Source organism: Carya illinoinensis, chromosome 9 (assembly GCF_018687715.1).
Source record: "Carya illinoinensis cultivar Pawnee chromosome 9, C.illinoinensisPawnee_v1, whole genome shotgun sequence".
NCBI lineage: Eukaryota > Viridiplantae > Streptophyta > Magnoliopsida > Fagales > Juglandaceae > Carya > Carya illinoinensis.
In genome coordinates this window covers 28,605,775-28,624,273 of record NC_056760.1, presented here as the reverse complement: position 1 = coordinate 28,624,273, position 18,499 = coordinate 28,605,775, and the positions used below count along the sequence as shown (strand labels likewise).

Below are 18,499 nucleotides of genomic sequence, written 5' to 3'. Positions count from 1 at the left end.
ATATTTATATTTATACATCAATATATATGAATTTAAATGAGAGATAAAAAATAATAAAGATATACGATATAAACAATGATAAGTAAAATTTTTAATATAAGATAACGGAGCTGACTCAAAATTCCTCACCATTACGAGCTCACTCCATACTTTTTTAATAAAAAATTGTCAAAATATTATCAAAACACACACTTTTATAGATTGAGATTTGAAAATTTATATTTGCAAGCTGACGTAAATAACAATTGGCCTACTTTTTTAAAATCAATTTTAATTTTATATAACTATCTTCCATTTAGAATACAATTATAAAAAAAAAAATTTAGATGTTATTTAGGTAATAAAATGAGATGAGACAGTTTTAAATAAAAGTTGAAAATTGAATAAAATATTATTAAAATATTATTTTTTAATTATTATTATTTTAAAATTAAAAAAAATTAAATTAGAATTTAAAAAAATTAAATTATTTATTATATTTTATATAAAAATTTAAAAATATTATATTAATAAAATGAGTTGAATTGAGAACGTTTCTCAATTCAAATGCCTCGAGTCAGATAAGGTGATCATCATTTCATACTTTTAAACATGGTCCACAAACGTGTTTAACAATTGAAATTTCAAAGGTGTTCGGTAAAACTGTTTTTTATAAGATAAGAACGTTTGAATTAAGAACATTAAACTATGGAAAAAAATTTTAAAAAATATCTATCGTACCCGTAAAACATTGCCACGCTCCTGTAACGTATATACCCCAACTTTGAATGAATTATCGTGACTGGGAATTTCATTCCAAGTCACAACAGCATTAGCTATTAATTAGTAATTATTCCAGTTATGGTGGCTTTCCTGGCGCCATAAACATCACATGTTTGTAAAAAATGCAAAGAGAAGGGACCTACGAAGACATAAGACAGTGGGACACGTTCCGTATTCCCCACAATTATGAGCTTACCGACGAAACCTGACGCCCTAGTAGAGCCAGAGTGGGTCCCTTCTGCCCGTGGGGGCAGCAGGGCAGCACACGGACAGTCGGTCCATTGTGGCCAGCATCTCTATACATAATCTAAAATGTCATCTGGAGGAAAGGAACCACCATTCCTTTTCAAACCCAAATCCAAAACCTTGAGAGCAGAAGGGGAGGAACGAGAGCGTATTTTCCTCACAGAATCTGCCCGCTTCCCTTTTACAGTCTAGAAAAGATCAGGGAATCCGGAGCTAATAAGATCTTTTGCGGGGGATGCGTGGCAGGTTCACCGTAGATTTTCTTTGCTTGTAAGAATTCTTTAGGATCAGGAAGGAGAACAAAACAAGATCAGAGGGTTTGTGATTCTGATATGGGTTTCTTGGTTGATTCACAAGAAGGTGTTGGCAAGGGAGGCTCATGGGGTTGTGTTAGGACTTTGATTAGGAGGAAGCAGGTGGATTCTGCCCGCGTAAAGTTAGGGGGTCAACAATTGGCCAAGGAGTTGTCTGTTCCTCATCTGATTGCAATTGGTAATTTTTTGGGATTTTTTTTTTCTTCTTTTAATCTTATTTTATCTGATTGTTGCGTTTCTTTATTTGTTCAGTTCTGTTTACATTTTTCTGGCTCTTCTATCCGTTTATATCATATTCATGATTTGAACTTTAGTGCTTGTATCCTTTCAATTGCTTTTGATACGTTATAAATTTTGTTATACGTTAGGTTTATTTGGATTCCTTAATCTAGTTTCTTGGAAGTGTAGTTTCCTGTTTTATGGCTATGGTTTTGGAAGTATAGGTATTGCAGCTTGCTTAAGCCACGTCTTCTATATATACAATCTTCAAATTAAATCTCAGATTTGTTTATTGTTTTCTAATTTATTCTTCAACTGGTAAACGTTTGAGCATTTGAATTCCTTGTTATGTTCCTCTGTGTGTATTATGTATATATTTTAATTACCAACTAGGATTGTGAACTCCTGCTGTAATCCACTTTTTAGATTGTAATTTGTCTACCTAATTTTTTCTTTTTCCTTTTTGTTCATTGCTTACTCTTGAATTATTATACAACATGATTAGGAGTTGGCTCAACAATTGGAGCTGGAGTCTATATTCTTGTGGGAACGGTTGCTAGAGAGCATACTGGACCTGCCCTTACCATTTCCTTTCTAATAGCTGGAATAGCAGCTGCTCTTTCAGCCTTTTGCTATGCTGAGCTCGCTAGTCGTTGCCCATCTGCTGGGAGTGCCTATCACTATTCATACATATGTGTTGGAGAAGGGTAATTTGTTGCATCTTCTTAAATCATTTGAGTGATGTGTGGTTATCATTTTGAAGCGTTTCTTGCTTTTCATGAAAATCAATGAAAATTTGTACTTGATTTTATGGTAATAGGATGTTTTGCCAGTTTCCTTGATAAAATTTTGGGGTCTCAAACATCTACTTTTAAGTAAATTCTTTTCTGGGAATGCACATCTGTAGTTTTTGGTCCCATGATTAATTACGTGATTGAATAAATAAAGAAATAAGTGTTATCAACCTGAGAACATTGAATTACACCTGTTGATGATTTTAGTACTGTGTACTGTCATTGTGCACAGTGTTGCTTGGTTGATTGGTTGGGCCTTGATACTGGAATATACAATAGGTGGTGCAGCTGTTGCTCGTGGCATATCCCCAAATCTGGTGCAGTGACTCTCTCTCTCTACCACTTTAATTTGAATTGTGTTTGTTTCCATTTAGCTCAGAGCATTTGGTTATTTTATATTTTCTTGCTAAGCTGGTATAGGTTTTTCTCGATTGTTTATTCGAGATTTTTCTGCACAAATTCATGATTTAAATTTGCTAGTTCTCCAAGTGAAAACTACCAGCTTCTCTATCGATCTACTGATACCTATAGATATGTAGGGAAAATTTCTGATACACTAGGAAACCAACAAGTATGTGCAATATGTCCATAAAAATTGCTCAAAGAATTGTGAAACAAGACATGTAAATAATTCCATTGATGTTCCTTTCAATACCATTCATGTTTACAGTGGAAAATAAATGTAATTAGGCATGAAGTGAACTTTATTTATATTATGATATTCATCTTTAAGTCTAGATTATTAGACATAGAAGATATTCCTCATTAGCTTAGTTCTGTGTCTTAAGCCTTGAGAATCCAAGGTCTTGAGCATTTGCAAATCTCCCAATGAAATACTTTTTTTATAAGCGATTAATTTTGTTAATGATCGAAAAAGCACCATCCAAGTATATGTCAAATACACTTTAAGTAGAGAATGTAAAGGAATCAAAAAATTATGGAAATGAAGCTAGAGAAACAGAAGTGGGCAATCATCCAACACTGAATTGTATTGGATGATATAGTTTTGTGTACCTCTGCTGTCCTTGTTCTATCTTCAAAGTTTTGATTATTTCTTTCCACCATATACACCACATTACACAAATTGGAATCAATCTCCACTAGAGTACAACGATCACTTTCAAACCTTCCTTTCTGACATGCCAATAAATCTGCCACCCCATCTAGGCATAACCCATTCCTAGCCTGAAGAGACCAAAAATTGCTTGCTACTTGGTGTATCTGCCTCACGATGGAGTAAGAGGTTATCCATGGTTTTTCCATCCCTTCTACGCATGCAACACCACCTTCCACTAAGGAAATTCATTTGAAGGCTGCAAATGATTTGCCACTAGTGCATTCTTAGCCTCAGTAATGCAGAATAATCTGAAAAGGCTTAAGAGGTTGACCTCCACACCACATATCATGTCAGAAATTTTCCTTTGACTCATTATCTTTTACTTATCAAAAATATTTTTTTTTTCCTTTGACTCATCACCCACCTTGTATCTGACATGTGAAAACTTCCCCCAACTCCTTTAATATTTTTCTATAATTCAAGTCCATAAGTCCCATTCACCTCATTAGAGCTCCAACCTCCCCAAGCACTATAATACTTCATATCAATCACCTAATTAAACCTGTAAATGACCCCCCAAACCCCTTTGTTATAATGTTGTATTGATTTCTTATTTTAAATGGGCAGTAGAGTGATAGTTGGCAGGTGTTTTTTTCTCAACAGTCTGGTCTCATCTAAGTCGGTTATTCACATGGGCTACTGGGTCAATCAAGTATACCACTATGAAATGACGGATAGAATGATGCTTTTGTCTTTTCTTTGTGTAGGCATTGCTTTTTGGAGGTGGGGATAGTTTGCCTGCCTTTATAGCACGTCAACATATTCCTGGGCTTGATATTGTTGTCGACCCATGTGCAGCAATTCTTGTATTTATTGTTACTGGGCTACTGTGTTTTGGAATCAAGGAGGTATACTATGCATCTTGCTCTTCTTCTTTTCTATCTTTCTATGTATTTTTAATGATCCAAACAAGGTTTCCTCTCATTTATAAAGTATTTTATTTGGTGTCATTAGTTTGTGCACTTAAATTTTGCAGAGTACACGGGCGCAAGTCATTGTCACTACAGCAAATGTATGTGCCATGATTTTTGTCATAATAGCTGGTTGCTATTTGGGATTTAAGTCTGGATGGACTGGATATCAAGTTCCAACAGGGTACTTCCTGTCCCTGGTTGTATATTTTCTGGGATATGATTGATTTCTAAAACTAAGTTGGCTTCATCTCTCCTTCTTCCCCCCCCCCCCCCCCCCCCTCTCCTCTCCTCTCCTCTCTAAAAAAAATATAAAAATTGATTGATTATATATTGATTATATAGGTATTTTCCCTTTGGTGTTGATGGAATGCTTGCTGGTTCTGCAACAGTCTTCTTTGCGTATATAGGTTTTGATTCAGTTGCCAGCACTGCTGAGGAGGTAATGTTGGTTCCCCTTTTAATAATATGTTGCGATTTGTGATGCAGGACAGTGCTGCTCTGATATCAAATTGATGCAAGATCTGTATAAGTTCAAACTATATTGGGTTAAATGATAAATTATTGAAGGCTCTGCAGATGGCATTTAATTTTTAAGCATTAGGGATTGCGGCGTCACATAAAAAATATTAAATCTTGAAGAAATTTGACAGCCATTGGTGTGTTAAACAATGAATAGAGGAGAAAAGAAAAAAAAAGCGTGGGCAATCACACCCTTGAAACTTAAAGAAAGCTGCTGGAGTATGATTAAACTTAATCTCTGACAGTTTTTGTAAGTCCGTATAGGCTATTCCTAAAATTTAATGTAGAAAGACTGATTTCTAAACACAAAAGATGAAAAATTATACTAAATAATAGGAAACAGCTAAAACAAAATAGAAATAGTTCCAAAACATAAATAAGACTCATGGGCCCACTTAGAGTCCGTTTCAGCAAATCTAAAAGTTACTAGATCATTCTTACTTTGATAAACCTTATTAAAACTGAACCAGCAGCAACCTATCCTAGATAAACAACAAAATGAGACTTGGTTCAACTACGACTGGCTAATCAAGGTTCCAAGAGAGCTCGTCATCCGGTGAAACATCCCAAATAAAACTTGAACGCCAGAACCAGCTTTCCTTTGCTCCTTAAAAGTCCTTTAAAAGGGGCTGGCCAGTGACATTCTCCCTTGATTTGTATATGTCTATGCTATTATAAAATTTTTATTTGTATATGGATTTAATAAAGGGATTTTGAAGTTTACCACCTCGTCTGACTCAACAGGTGAAGAATCCTCAACGAGATTTGCCACTTGGGATTGGTGCTGCATTGTTTGCTTGCTGTGCATTGTATATGATGGTATCTGTCATAATTGTTGGTTTAGTACCTTATTATGCAATGGATCCCGACACCCCCATATCCTCTGCATTTGCTAGCCATGGAATGCAATGGGCAGCGTAAGTGAATAATTTGTTTAAATTGCTTGGTGCATTCAATCCTTTATAAAATTTTTGGCGGGTAACATGTATGTTTTTATCTTGATAAGTATGTGGTAAATTGTATTTTGTACCTTCAAAACCATTCTTTTGCTTGTGATTACAGTTACATCATAACTATTGGAGCTATTACTGCTCTTTGCTCAACATTATTGGGTTCCATTCTTCCTCAGGTATAAAATTGGAACCATCTTGGTGTCATACATATGGTATCACAGGTTCATTGACTGTATGTATATATGATTGACATACATATCACAGGTTAATTGTTCTGGAAATTTTGGAAATGATCTACCGACGACTCATCTAGAGTTCATGTATATATGATTGACATACATATAACAGGTTAATTGTTCTGGAACTTTTGGAAATGATCTACAAACGACTCATCTAGAGTTTTATGTGGAATTAACTTCTAGAACTTTTGCAGGATAAATAATGAAATCTTCAATATAAGTTTTATCCTTATGTTTTCTGTACACTTGAGATCTCAAATAAGATTAATAAAAAACTTGCAGACAAAGTTGCTTTTGATCACAGTGCATAACATAAATGGTCATGGGTATGAATATGGGCCAGAAACACATATTGGCAAATAGGCAATATAGCATGCTCAACAAAGGATGTGCATGTCACGTACTTTTCCATAAATATTCATTTTCACATAGAAGTTGTGTTTTTTAATAAAAAAATAAATTCTGATTAGAAAATAATTATATAATATTGGTGGTGTGCGTTCATGTTTTTTTTCATAGGTAGGCATGCTCATTAAATGAAATAATCGGTTACCACAAAGTGGAGCAATGACAAATTATGGTTGGGGTTAAGTTACTGATAGTTGTTTTTCTTTTCACTTTTTTGTTCTGCTAAACTAGTAATTTACGAGTGTACTCAACAGGTGTTGAATCTATGATCTCAACTTCTACTTGTAAGAGTGCAAAAATGTTTTAGCATTTTTTTTTTCCTCCAGAGCAAGAAAGGGGGCTAAATTACCTGATGATTCTTTCTTTCACCTCCTCCTTTGGATGATATAGCCCTGAAGGATTCATTTAGTTCAGATATTCATCCTAAGGTTGAAATAAGATCGCTAAATTTCTCTTATATATTTCTAGCTGTGATTATGAGTTCAACTACACAAACCTGGCCGAACCATTCATGTTTTTGTTTTGTTCTTTCCTTTCCTTTTCTTTTTTTTTTTATGTACAGTAGAAATAAATTTTCCATTACTATACGTCATTTGTATGGTGTCTCTGAATTGCTATAATTGTTAAGAAACATTTTGGAGTAAAAAATTGCTATAATTTTTAAGAAACATTGTTGGAATTTCTTTAAAGTCACAACATCAAGAGTCTTTAGGCAGACCTTCATAGATTAATTAATGGCTTGAGATGAGGGAGAGCTGCCATTGTAATTTTTACCTTTTGACTTTTCTCCTATACCTTTTTATAAAAAACAAATCTCGTATATATTTCTGGCAATGTTCTGTTGCTGCCATCATCAATGAGGATTACTATTTTCTTCGGCTAGATTTTATATAAATGTCTTCATCTTTCTTTGTTTCTCAGCCACGAATTTTGATGGCTATGGCTAGAGATGGTTTGCTGCCACCATTTTTCTCAGATGTTAACAGGCGTACCCAAGTTCCTCTGAAGGGCACTATAGTGACTGGGATTGGCTCTGCTATCTTGGCATTCTTTATGGATGTTTCTCAGCTCGCAGGGATGGTGAGTTAACTTTTGCAGCTACCAGGATCAAATGTGTTTATATAGTGGTGCTCATCACCTCTTCTACTAGTGTGCTTAAATGGTGATGGAAGTCTAAATAACTTGTGTAATTCAACATTTTGGTTTACTTAATCGGGTCGTAGTGCATTTGGATGGAACCATTTATTAATCACAAGCATGCAACGTTTACATGTATTATTTACCATCTCTGGAATGTGGACAATAGTCTTGTTGAAGTTCATTATTTCTCATTGGGGGACAGACCCAGGTTTTAAAGATTGGAGGAACCAGAGATAGGTGAACACATATGGAGGATGGGAGGAGGGGGGACCAATATAATTTCTCTAAAACTAGACTCAAATTTTAGCGTAAAAATTGGGAAGGCCCTTATTTGTATGATTGTGTGTGTACATGTATAAATCCCCTTTTCTGTGGTATCTGTTTTGGGCCCAATCAGGATTCTAATTAGTTGCACCCTACCATATCAATTTGATAGGCTCCCGCCTGTCACCCTTGAAAGATTGCGTAATAGCTCACTGATCGAGCGCTCTAGCCATGGCCATCTGCCGAAGCTGTGGGATGTAAAAAGGTAATGGCAGGGTAGCCTTCCGCCTTAGCCATTCCTAAGGCGGCCCTGTTAACAGGACTTGCTGGGCTCCTAAGTTGTGCCAAAAATTAGTGGAGGAATGGAAATTATATATATTTGCATTCTAGAACATGATAAGAATGAGCAATGCATATTGAGCCATCGCTGATAGCTGTCTTTTATTTGCAGGTCAGTGTGGGTACACTTCTTGCATTCACCATGGTGGCGATATCTGTATTGATACTCAGATATGTCCCACCTGACGAGGTGCCGTTGCCTTTGTCTCTTCAGGGGTTAATTAATTCAGCATCATCACAAACTGGTAGGATTAGCCAGGAGAAAAATGGAGAAGACCCTAAAGTTAGTGTTGACCAGTCTGGAGATGCTACTAAACCTTTACTTGGCAAAGAGGATGCTTCAGCTGAATATTCTCTTGCAAAAAATCTGTTTTTAGGCAATTGTAAGTTAGCTGCGCTCACTTCTTACTTCAGTAGTCTCTTCGTTAGATGCATACTGCATTTTTTTTTATTAAGGTGATGTTTGGCAACTAGTGTTTTTGTAAAATTTCTCCAAATTTTCTCTCAATCCAAACATCTTTACACAAAAATCTCAACCCAAAACAACTTTCACAAAACTCAAAAAAGCCCTTTCAAAGACTTTTTTCCCCGAACTATTTTCAATGGGTCCACCATATATTCAACCCCCAAAAAGATCTAAAAAAAAGGTCGATCTAAAAATGTACATCGATGAGTCCTACCACTTTCACAAACCCCATAAAACCTATTTTAAAGTGTTCTCAAAAGTTTTAAAAATTTCCAACAAAATCTGTAGTCCAAACACATGTTTTGCAAAGCTCTTCATTGCCATAGGAAACTTAAGACTTTGTCATGGAATAGACCTGAAACCATGGATTACTTCAAAAGAACAAAGAAAACTAGGGTTTGAACAAGAAGCATGGTCAAATCTTGACAACTCCATTTTTACTTTTCCTTAACTGAAAAAAAAAAAAAAAACTTAATTGAAAAATGCCAAGCTGTGACCATCAACAGCCACACACAGAGATTCCATGACTACGTGTCTTTTATCAAGCTACAAGCTTCCTCTCTTAAGCCAACATTAGCATCATTTTGGACGATGCCAACAACCATTCAACCCAAAGTTTTCTTCTTTTTCCCTTTTGTCTTGTTCTACAAATCTCTTGCTCTGTTTTTGTGTTTTTAAATTAGGAATCTATTGCTCGAATATCATGTTGACAATGCTAAGGACAAAATTGAGAGAAAAGGAAAGAAAAGACAGCTATCAGAAAAAGAAGACCTAAAAGAAATATGGTTCTACTAGCATGTTATTTATATTACTGCCGGTTTGCCAAAAATGACTATTACCTAATTTCCTTCAATATCAAAATGTCGCAATGTGTCAACATCAAGCTATCTTACACAGTATGCAATCTATATTGCTCATAGACTTGATCCATATTTAAAAAAATTGGAAACCTCATCAATTATTGATATTTAAGTATTGGCTCAGCCTGACTACTGGACACATCATACAATCTACATTATGTTGTTACCTTACTTTCTGTCATCTAGAATGGTTTTATTGCTGATTTTCTTCACTTTGCCTCTATCATAGCAGATGTATTACTGAACGAGGAAAACAGGAGGAAAATTGCAGGTTGGACCATCATGTTCACGTGTGTTGGGGTTTTACTCCTTACATATGCAGCTTCAAATTTGGGACTACCCAGGTGGGTATAGCTGCAGAATATCATAGTACATTAGTTTGAAGAATAGAAGTCCTTGATGTATGTATCAAATCAGTAGAAAAATGGTTTAGTTTCTCTCAAGGTGATAAATTGCTTTTGTCCCAGTAGTTTAAGTTATTAGGCTCCAACACTCCTCCATATGTGGGCCAAAGATATGAAATTTTTAAACAAAGGAATAGGACTTGAGTACCAGATCTTTTGCTTTAACATCATGATTAGTTATTAGGTCAAAGGTTACAGTTATTAGAAAATTGTAATCTACAACATATATAATTTTTTGAAAGTTAGTCTGTAAGAACGTTCTATTATAATATATACAATCTGTTCATGTGTCTTGTTACAGACTATCTTTGTTATACATGTTATAACCTTGTTCAACCATGATAAGTTGCAATTGTTAGTCTATAACCTATATAATCCGTTCATGTGTCTTTTTTCATCTTTAATAGTTTATCTTCTTTCATATACTTTTTGGAGCAATAGCTTTCGTCCCGTTAAGTCACATCATCCATTCTTGTGTTAAATGATCATAAGGAAGTCTAAAATATTTTGTTTGCTTTAATCTATGATATAATGAATTAAAATTACTAATGGAAGGTCACATTTAAAAAACTTGAGTCAGAGAATATAACTAAAACTTAATAATTTTTTTGCACTCATTGTGCTGGTTCACAACTAGCTTTAATTAATTTTCATGCAAGATTTGTTAGCGTTTGTGTGTGCATGTGCATGAGGGAGAGAGAGGTCAATGGAGTTAAGTCAAACACGCATACGCAAAGGGAGGAAAGGAGAAAGAAAAGAAAATAAATTATTGTTTTGCATATAAAAAAACGGAAGTTCTTTTACCAGCCCTCACCCCCACCCCCCATCTACAGCATAACAGATTATATCTTGTATGTGGTTTCACTTTTTATTTTTATTTTTTAATTTTTTATAACATCGTTTATTTGATCTGCAGATCTCTTCGTTTCACAATGTGTGGAGTTGGTGGTACATTTCTCTTATCCGGCCTGGTTGTGCTGACCTGTATAGATCAGGATGATGCGAGGCACAGCTTTGGGCATGCAGGAGGTATGTTCACCATTTTAACCTGTACAACTGAAAACTTGACAAAGTCAAGTCTGTAAGAACGTCTTGATATTTAAAAAGAGAAATACTTTAGGCACAAAGTGATTACACAAAAATAAATCCACAAATTGACTTGACTTGATGCCGTACCTCAGATTGTAAAGTTATTTTTATTATAAAGTAGATCTAACAGATTACATAAAGTCACGCCAATTTGTGGGTTTACTTTTGTATAATTTCTTTGTGTCTGTAGCACTTCTCATTTAAGAATGTGTTGAATATCATGGTTGCACAACATGACAATGGGTATAGGCTACCGGTCGTATCTGTACCCGATGAAGAACATAGTATCAAGATGATTTTGATTTTTTTGAAGTGTCCCATGATATTCTCTTGACCAATCTATTGGTAAGGTATGTGTTTCAAATCTGGGGGTCCGTCAAAGGCTTGTGGCCTGATTGGCATAACCCCCAAGCCTCCAAATTGGAGGTCTTGGGTTTCGAAAACAACCCCCCCCCCCCCCCCCAAAAAAAAAATGTATCAAAAAAAAAAAAAATTCTGGGGTCCAACATCAAGCATATATGTGGGACCACTGTGTTAAGCTTTGTTAAGTCACTCAGTAAGTAGCACTAAATGTTGAGCATGCATAAGTTGCCTATACAATGGAAATACCTTGCTACATGGGCTATTTATTTTATTTCAGGTCTACTTATGAGATAATATATACTGATCTCTCTTCAGGTTTCATTTGCCCATTTGTGCCGCTGCTACCTATTATGTGCATTCTTATCAATGTCTACTTACTGGTTAATCTCGGGTGAGTGGCTGGTAAACTTGTTTGCTGTTTACAATTGATTTACACCACCTAGAGCTCTTTTGGCTGGTTTGATATTGTAAATGTGTTTTATTTTCTTCCCCTCCGTCTCTGATGGCTATGAATTTATGGTGAATCTCGTCAGAATTTTCTTTAGTAGTCAGCTTTCTTTCTGCCGATGGTATTTTTTACACTTTTACACATTTATTTTTCATTCTTTATCAACTGAATCTTTATTGTGGTAAGGCCTTTCGGGTTGGAAGGGAAAACAGTCGTTCATATCCCTGAAAGAAGCAGGGGTGATCACCGCTTAGTGTCTCTGGGGAAGGGTAAGTGTTGTGTGGCCGATATCCCCAGTGGAGGCCGTGACTTGGGTGGTGGGCAAAGGGAGTACACAAAAGCTTCTCCACGAGGAAACAGAGCATTTCTTGTGCAACATTGCTCCAACTTGTTCGGTCATTTTCTGGCTCTTGTAGAGTATGGGGGAGGTGGCCTGAAAGGGATGTTAGTTATTCCAGAAGGAAGAGATGGGTAGGGATGAGAAGCTTTTGGCATTAAGCTCTAAAAGGTAGAAGCTTTTTTCTGAAGGTTCGTTGGCCATGGGAGCATAACTATGCTTCTTATAAGCCCCTCAGTGGTTTTTGCTGATGGGTTGTGCAAGAGTTTTATATGGCAATGTAGTTAAGATTGGGCTCTCAAGTCTAGAAGCCCATTGTATGCGAAGGTGGTGGGTTCTCAATGGCCAATCTGGGTAGTTGTGCGAAATTATATGTAGTGATATTTAGAAAGAGCATTTCATAATTTCCAGGTGCGAAAACTGTTACAAAGACTCCTGTGAGGTGCATAAAAAAAGGTGGGGGGGCGAGAAGGAATTTGGTGAGAGGAGCTTCCTTAGCATTCTGGTATCAATTAGAAGCCAGCTGGCTTATTTGGAGGTGGAACATTCTATAGAAATCGTCTTAAAATTCAATAATAATTGATCCCACCAGATTCCAATAAGATGGGTCATGGCAGCCTAGCCATAATGAGTTCCTTTCGACCTAGAGACATCTCTTGCAACAGGTTCAATGTAAAGGCCCCTACCAAAGAAGAAAAGGGTAAGGAATTTGCTGTCAGGTCTCATTCCCAAAAGGGTGGGTAATCAAAGAATCAAACCCAGGTTCAGGTCATATGCTCAGCCTTGATAGTGAACCTAGATGTAGATTCTGGTCCTTCATCAAGGGTGTAATTTTGTTGTCTTCAGTTGTCAACATCGACATGGCAGGCTGTGCTAGAGATCTAAATGCACTCTTGCTTGTACAGAGCAATCCAGCCCCTAAGCCATTAGCACTCTCATTTCCATCTCAGGACAAGCTAATAGAGCTTATGATGCCAGAATTTGTGTGTGGATGCACCTGCAGACATCGGAGCTCAAGCTTCTTTATCAATCCACGCCGATGGGCACAAGCTGGTTTGCCAGTAAAAGATGTAGGGCCTTTGGAGAGTACTTAGCTATGAATAGCCTCAGGGAAGGTGGTAAAGAGGGTTATATTGAGCTGATTGTGTTAGAGTGAGTGGGGCTGCCCAATTGTGAGGGTAAAGAAGGGGATATGATTCTTTTTACTTAGGAGTCAAGCTACTATGAACCATTTAATTGCATCTCATTGCTGTCATTGAGGAGGTTGCTTCACATTTATGGGAATTGTTGGAGTTAGTTTTGCAGAAGGTAGAAGGATTTTGTAACTTTCGGGATTTGTCCTTTGAGTGGTTTGAGGAAGAATTTATGGCTTTTTTTTTATTACCATCAAAGCTTGCTGCCACCAAAAGACTCCAATTAAAATCCCTATGTTGACTTCCAAATATTTGAATAGAGGAAACGAGAATTAATCAATATGTTCCATTAATTATGATAATAAGGGGGGGCACCTCTAGTGGAGGTAGAAGAAAGGGAAGGAGTTATCTTTTGGTGTATGAAACATAAGATGTTATTTTGAATGTATGATGGCTGAATGGGATGGACAAACGGTTGAGGGTTAATAATTTACTTGGGGAGAGGAAGGATGATATTTCATGTCTTTAAGAGACTAAAATAGATACTTTATGGGGCTTTTCAAGGAAGCTTGTGGAGTTGCCAAGTTTGAATTGTTGTTATTTGGGTGTGAGAGGAACTTCCAGATGGATATTGCCCATTAGGATAGGAGGGTGGTGAAAAAAATTGAGGATAGTGGAGAATACAGTAGCATGCAGTTTTGAATATGTTCATAAGAACTGTGAATGAGCCCCCAGGATGTTTATGGTCCTTGATCATGATAGATGAGTACTTTGGGATGAATTGGTAGGCTTGATCAAGTGGTGGAACTTATTGTGGGGTAACTGGGGTGATTTCTATATCATTCGTTTTCTAGTGAGTGATCTACCATCACTCGACTTTCCCAGGAAAGATCAGAGTTGTTTTACTTTATTTTCAAACAGGGCCTTGTGGACTACCTCTTGCAGGAGGAAATTTTCATTCTGGTAACCAAGAGCCTCTGACATGATCTAGAATCAGTAGTTTCCTTCTCTCACATGATCCGGAAGCCCAAATCCTTGACTTGCTCTAAGGAGACTTCCTAGATTATTTTAGAACCACTTTCCTTTATTACTCAATTTTGATGATGATGTCCCCTAGTAAACAGTATTTCATGTTTTAGGACGTGGCTCGAATTTGAGAGATTTGTAGAGAAGTTAAGACAGTGGTTGTTGTCATGATTTCCTAGGGTCTCCTAGTTTTATCTTGGCCAATAAATTGATAGCTCTAAACAACTACTTATAGAGGAGCTGGTGGGGCTTGATGTGTCAAGGAATATAGAACTTCTACTGAAATTGAGAGGTTGAGGACATCCGAAATCTCTACTGAGTTGGAGAGGATAATCTCTTGGAGGTGGTGAGTTGGAGACAGGAAGCAAAGGTCTTTTTCTAAAAGAGGGAGATAAGAATACGAAAAGTTTCCACTGGATGGCTGATTCAGTTGAAACTTTTCGTATTTTGCTAAAAGTTTCTGAAGTTTCCCACTATAGAAATAACATGGCCGATACTTATATAAAAAAAATAATAATAACATGGTCGAGAAGTTTCATACACAAGACAAGTTTGAGAAGGGCCTTGATGCCACCTTTAGTGCCATTATCCCAAAAAATAAGCTGAAAACAGTTTTAGACAATATTATCCCAGGGAGACAAAATGCTTTAATCAAGAGGCATTAGATCTTAGACTCTCCTTATTGCCAATGAATGCCTCGACAACAGAATGAAATTGGGGGTGTCAAGGGGCATATGAGCATGTTTATTAGGATTTAGAAGATATGATAGCTCACTGTATTTCTATGGTGCGCTTCTCTATCTTGATAATGGACTGGTGTTGTATGTTTAAGCAGCATGGAGGAAGTATTGATCTTCTTTGCTTCACTGCAATGTAGCTACAGATATATAGGTAATCTGTATTTCGTACTTTTGGGATTGAGTATTTGTGGCCCGGTAGGTGGTGGATTTGATGGCTTATTGGCATTAACCAATTAGTAGCCATAGCAACTGAGAGATTCGAATTGATGTAGTGTATATGACAATGTTTGGACATATGAAGATTGTAAGATTGCAGCCTTAGACTTCAGAGTGATTCTGTTCAATTCTCTTTATGTATGGGTGACGGCATACAGTGGTGTTCATCTTCATCCCTATAGTTGGGTGTTGCTTTTTGGAATTCTGTTTCTAGATTTCACGGAATTGTGTTCTTTTTCTTCATCCCTATGGTGGGGCGTTTCTCGTTAATATGTTATTGTACACTTCCTTTATGCTTGGGTTGCACCTTGAATATGAATTTACATTATATATCAGAAAAATATTATTGGTAGCAAAATCAAACCACGTTTAAGAAAGACAATTATTTTTTCAGATTTGGAGGGCAGTTCCCAGGGACCAAATGCTGTCTTGGTCTAATTGATCTCAACCTATGATCTCCTCTTTGCAAGTCTTTTTCTAATGAAATAAGTGAAAAACCCCAAAGTGCCATCTATGTTGATTAGTACTCTTGATATGAACTGTAGCGGAGTAGCCTAGAATGAGTGCAAATATTCTGACATCTACCTTTCTTATCCCCTTTCTTACCAAATATAGTGTCTTAACTTCAATGTTTTGTCCAATACTTTATATTAGGCTTGAACCGATCCAAAAAAAAAAAAATGCATATTACACTTGAATCAACCAAAACAGATTGTCAATGAAATAATCATCTTCATAGCTGCCAAATTACTGCATGACAGGCTCGTTTGTGTTTGCACATGTAGCTGGTAATCTTGTAATTGAACCCCCATTTTCGTGTTTGGTTTATTGGGTTTGATTTCAAGCACTTTTCTCAACCGGTTATATCATTTCTTAGCTTATTTATGTGCAAGTTTCTTTTTCCCTTCTCATATTGATCGTGATATTTCATTTGTCAGAGCTGCCACCTGGGCTCGTGTTTCATTGTGGTTGGTAATAGGAGTGCTTGTTTATTCATTTTATGGCCGAACACACAGCTCGCTGCGGGATGCAATCTATGTGACGTTAGCCGATGCCGACGAGATCTATGCTAGCCCATCGAGCATTTTGGTTTAAACTCTAAAGGGACCCATATCTTCTGTGCCCCCCACATGGGTTCCTTATGAATCTTTGATTTAAGGAAGAATCTCTTGGTTCTATCCTTGGAAGTCTTGAGGCTATTTTGTTCTCTGTTCCTAGTTTGTAATATTCTAATGGTAAGGACTCAGAATAAGAGTCTGTTGTACAATATTATATGGTACGTCATAGGCGGATGGTTTGAGGCTTGTTCAAACATTGTAAATAATTTATGAATGAAGATCCTAGCAAGTACCAAGTATATAAATAAATAATTACCAAGTATATAAATAAATAATTAAGAATCTAAGTGTACCCTTGAGTATATGATAACAAATTAAAGTAACCTCTAGGGGTTGGCTCAAGTGTTAAAGATCTTAGGTTTGGGTTTTGTTCTTCTAGATCTAAGGTTCAAATCTCTTTGGGTGCAAATAATCTCTAAGGGTATTAGATTAGGAAATTTTTTTGAATTATCCAAGGTGTACTTATGAAAAACTCATTGTCGAGGACTTGTGCACGTCTAAGATTAGTTGAGACATTGTTCAAGACACGGGATACCAATAAAAAAAATGGTAACAAATTCAAGAATGGCTGCCTTTTGTTTTTACCATAATGCAAATTTCTGTGTATTAAGCAAGACTACTGTGCCCTACATATGGAAAATGCTTAGCCGCCGTTGGTGGCTCACTGCCATCGTCGGCCTTTTTTTTTTTTTTTTTTTTCTTTAATGATTAAGAAATTTTTATATTTTTTGAAAGTATTTAAAAGTATTAAAAAATGATTTGAAAAACAAAAAAATTGTTTTGCCTAGTGGGAGCCACCAACTGTTCTTGTAGCATTGTCCCTACATATTGAGTGCAAGGGCTCTATTTTTCATGAAGTAATTTTTTATGTTTCCCAAAGAGCACTGGACATCACAAAAAGGTTTGCTTTATTATTACTCTTATTATTCTTCTTGTTATCATTATAAATTTTTTAAATTTTCATATAAAATATAATAAATAATTTTTTTTAAATTTTTTCAAATCTCAAAATAATAATAATAATAATAATAATATTTTAATATTTAATTTTAAAACTCAAAATTCTTATCCGAGAAATCTCAGTGGTCAAGCAAAACCTAAAATTTAATATTTAATATTTAATATATATTTCAGATTTTTTATGATAATATTTCATGAAATAATATTATAATACAGACCTTAAATTTGTTATTTTTTATTCTAGTATGTAAGCTAGTTTATTAAATTTTATGTAAACTCTAGATATTTTCATATTACATCAAGCATATAATATTATAATACAGACCTTAAATAAGTTTTTTCTTGCTTAATAAAATTTAGAGGATAAAATCTCTTAACTATTTTTCATATATCATTAATTTTAAATGATTGTTGTATTTTTATTTTGGATTCTATATTAAAAAACCTAATATTGTATAATAAAAAATTTTAGAATCCATATTAATAAGACTATTATTTCTCCTAAACTTAGTTTTGATTTAATTCTAGTGAGACCATACTCATGAAAATAAATAATATATAGAAATTATACAAAATTCTAAGATTATAGGAAAAAAATTGGAGACATTTTTAGGTATATTGAAATTTTATAGAACATATGGAGATTATAATTTTTTTTTAGCGCCATTTTCTATATTTATATAATTATAATTAAATATTAGAATATATTTTTAAAAATTATTACATGTAGGTCCGCCATTGCTTACAGATATGGCCAAAAATGAATAAACTCGTCGCCGGTGTATTTTTGTTCGTTGCTCAAACCACGAGTGATTACTCCAACCATCGGCAGCAGCCGGAGTGGTGGCTAGCTAGATGTAGTTTTAAAATTAAGAACTTTTAGAAATTTTAAGGGCTTGGGCTTAATATTTTAGTTTAAGATTTTTTGAGTCATGCTACGTAGCAGCTTCACACCTACCACACTATTATTTTTAAAGTATAAAATAAAAGAGAATAAAATAGTAAATTCATATTTTTCAATAGTGTGAAAAAGTATGAGACTGCTGTGTATATTTTCTGTTTCTAAAAAGGGTATAATCTTGTGTGGTAAAGTGTAATATAAAACAAAATT

At 35.4% G+C, this 18,499-nt stretch overlaps 1 protein-coding gene across 2 annotated transcripts; it reads left to right on the top strand.

Annotated features, from left to right (window-relative positions):
* Positions 1-1,076: 1,076 nt before the first annotated feature.
* On the top strand, positions 1,077-16,680 carry LOC122275594 (cationic amino acid transporter 2, vacuolar-like). 2 transcript variants are annotated; one of them, XM_043084708.1, is made up of 14 exons: positions 1,077-1,500; positions 2,047-2,248; positions 2,568-2,652; positions 4,160-4,300; positions 4,429-4,547; positions 4,709-4,805; positions 5,630-5,802; positions 5,948-6,014; positions 7,407-7,565; positions 8,341-8,611; positions 9,787-9,898; positions 10,875-10,987; positions 11,726-11,801; positions 16,249-16,680. In XM_043084708.1, exons 1-14 carry the CDS (start codon positions 1,341-1,343, stop codon positions 16,403-16,405), a joined length of 1,932 nt encoding a protein of 643 aa, XP_042940642.1. In that variant the 5' UTR covers positions 1,077-1,340; the 3' UTR covers positions 16,406-16,680. The 2 variants fall into 2 exon arrangements, with proteins under 2 accessions (XP_042940642.1, XP_042940641.1); XM_043084707.1 differs by having other exon boundaries at positions 9,784-9,898.
* The last annotated feature ends 1,819 nt before the right edge of the window (positions 16,681-18,499 follow it).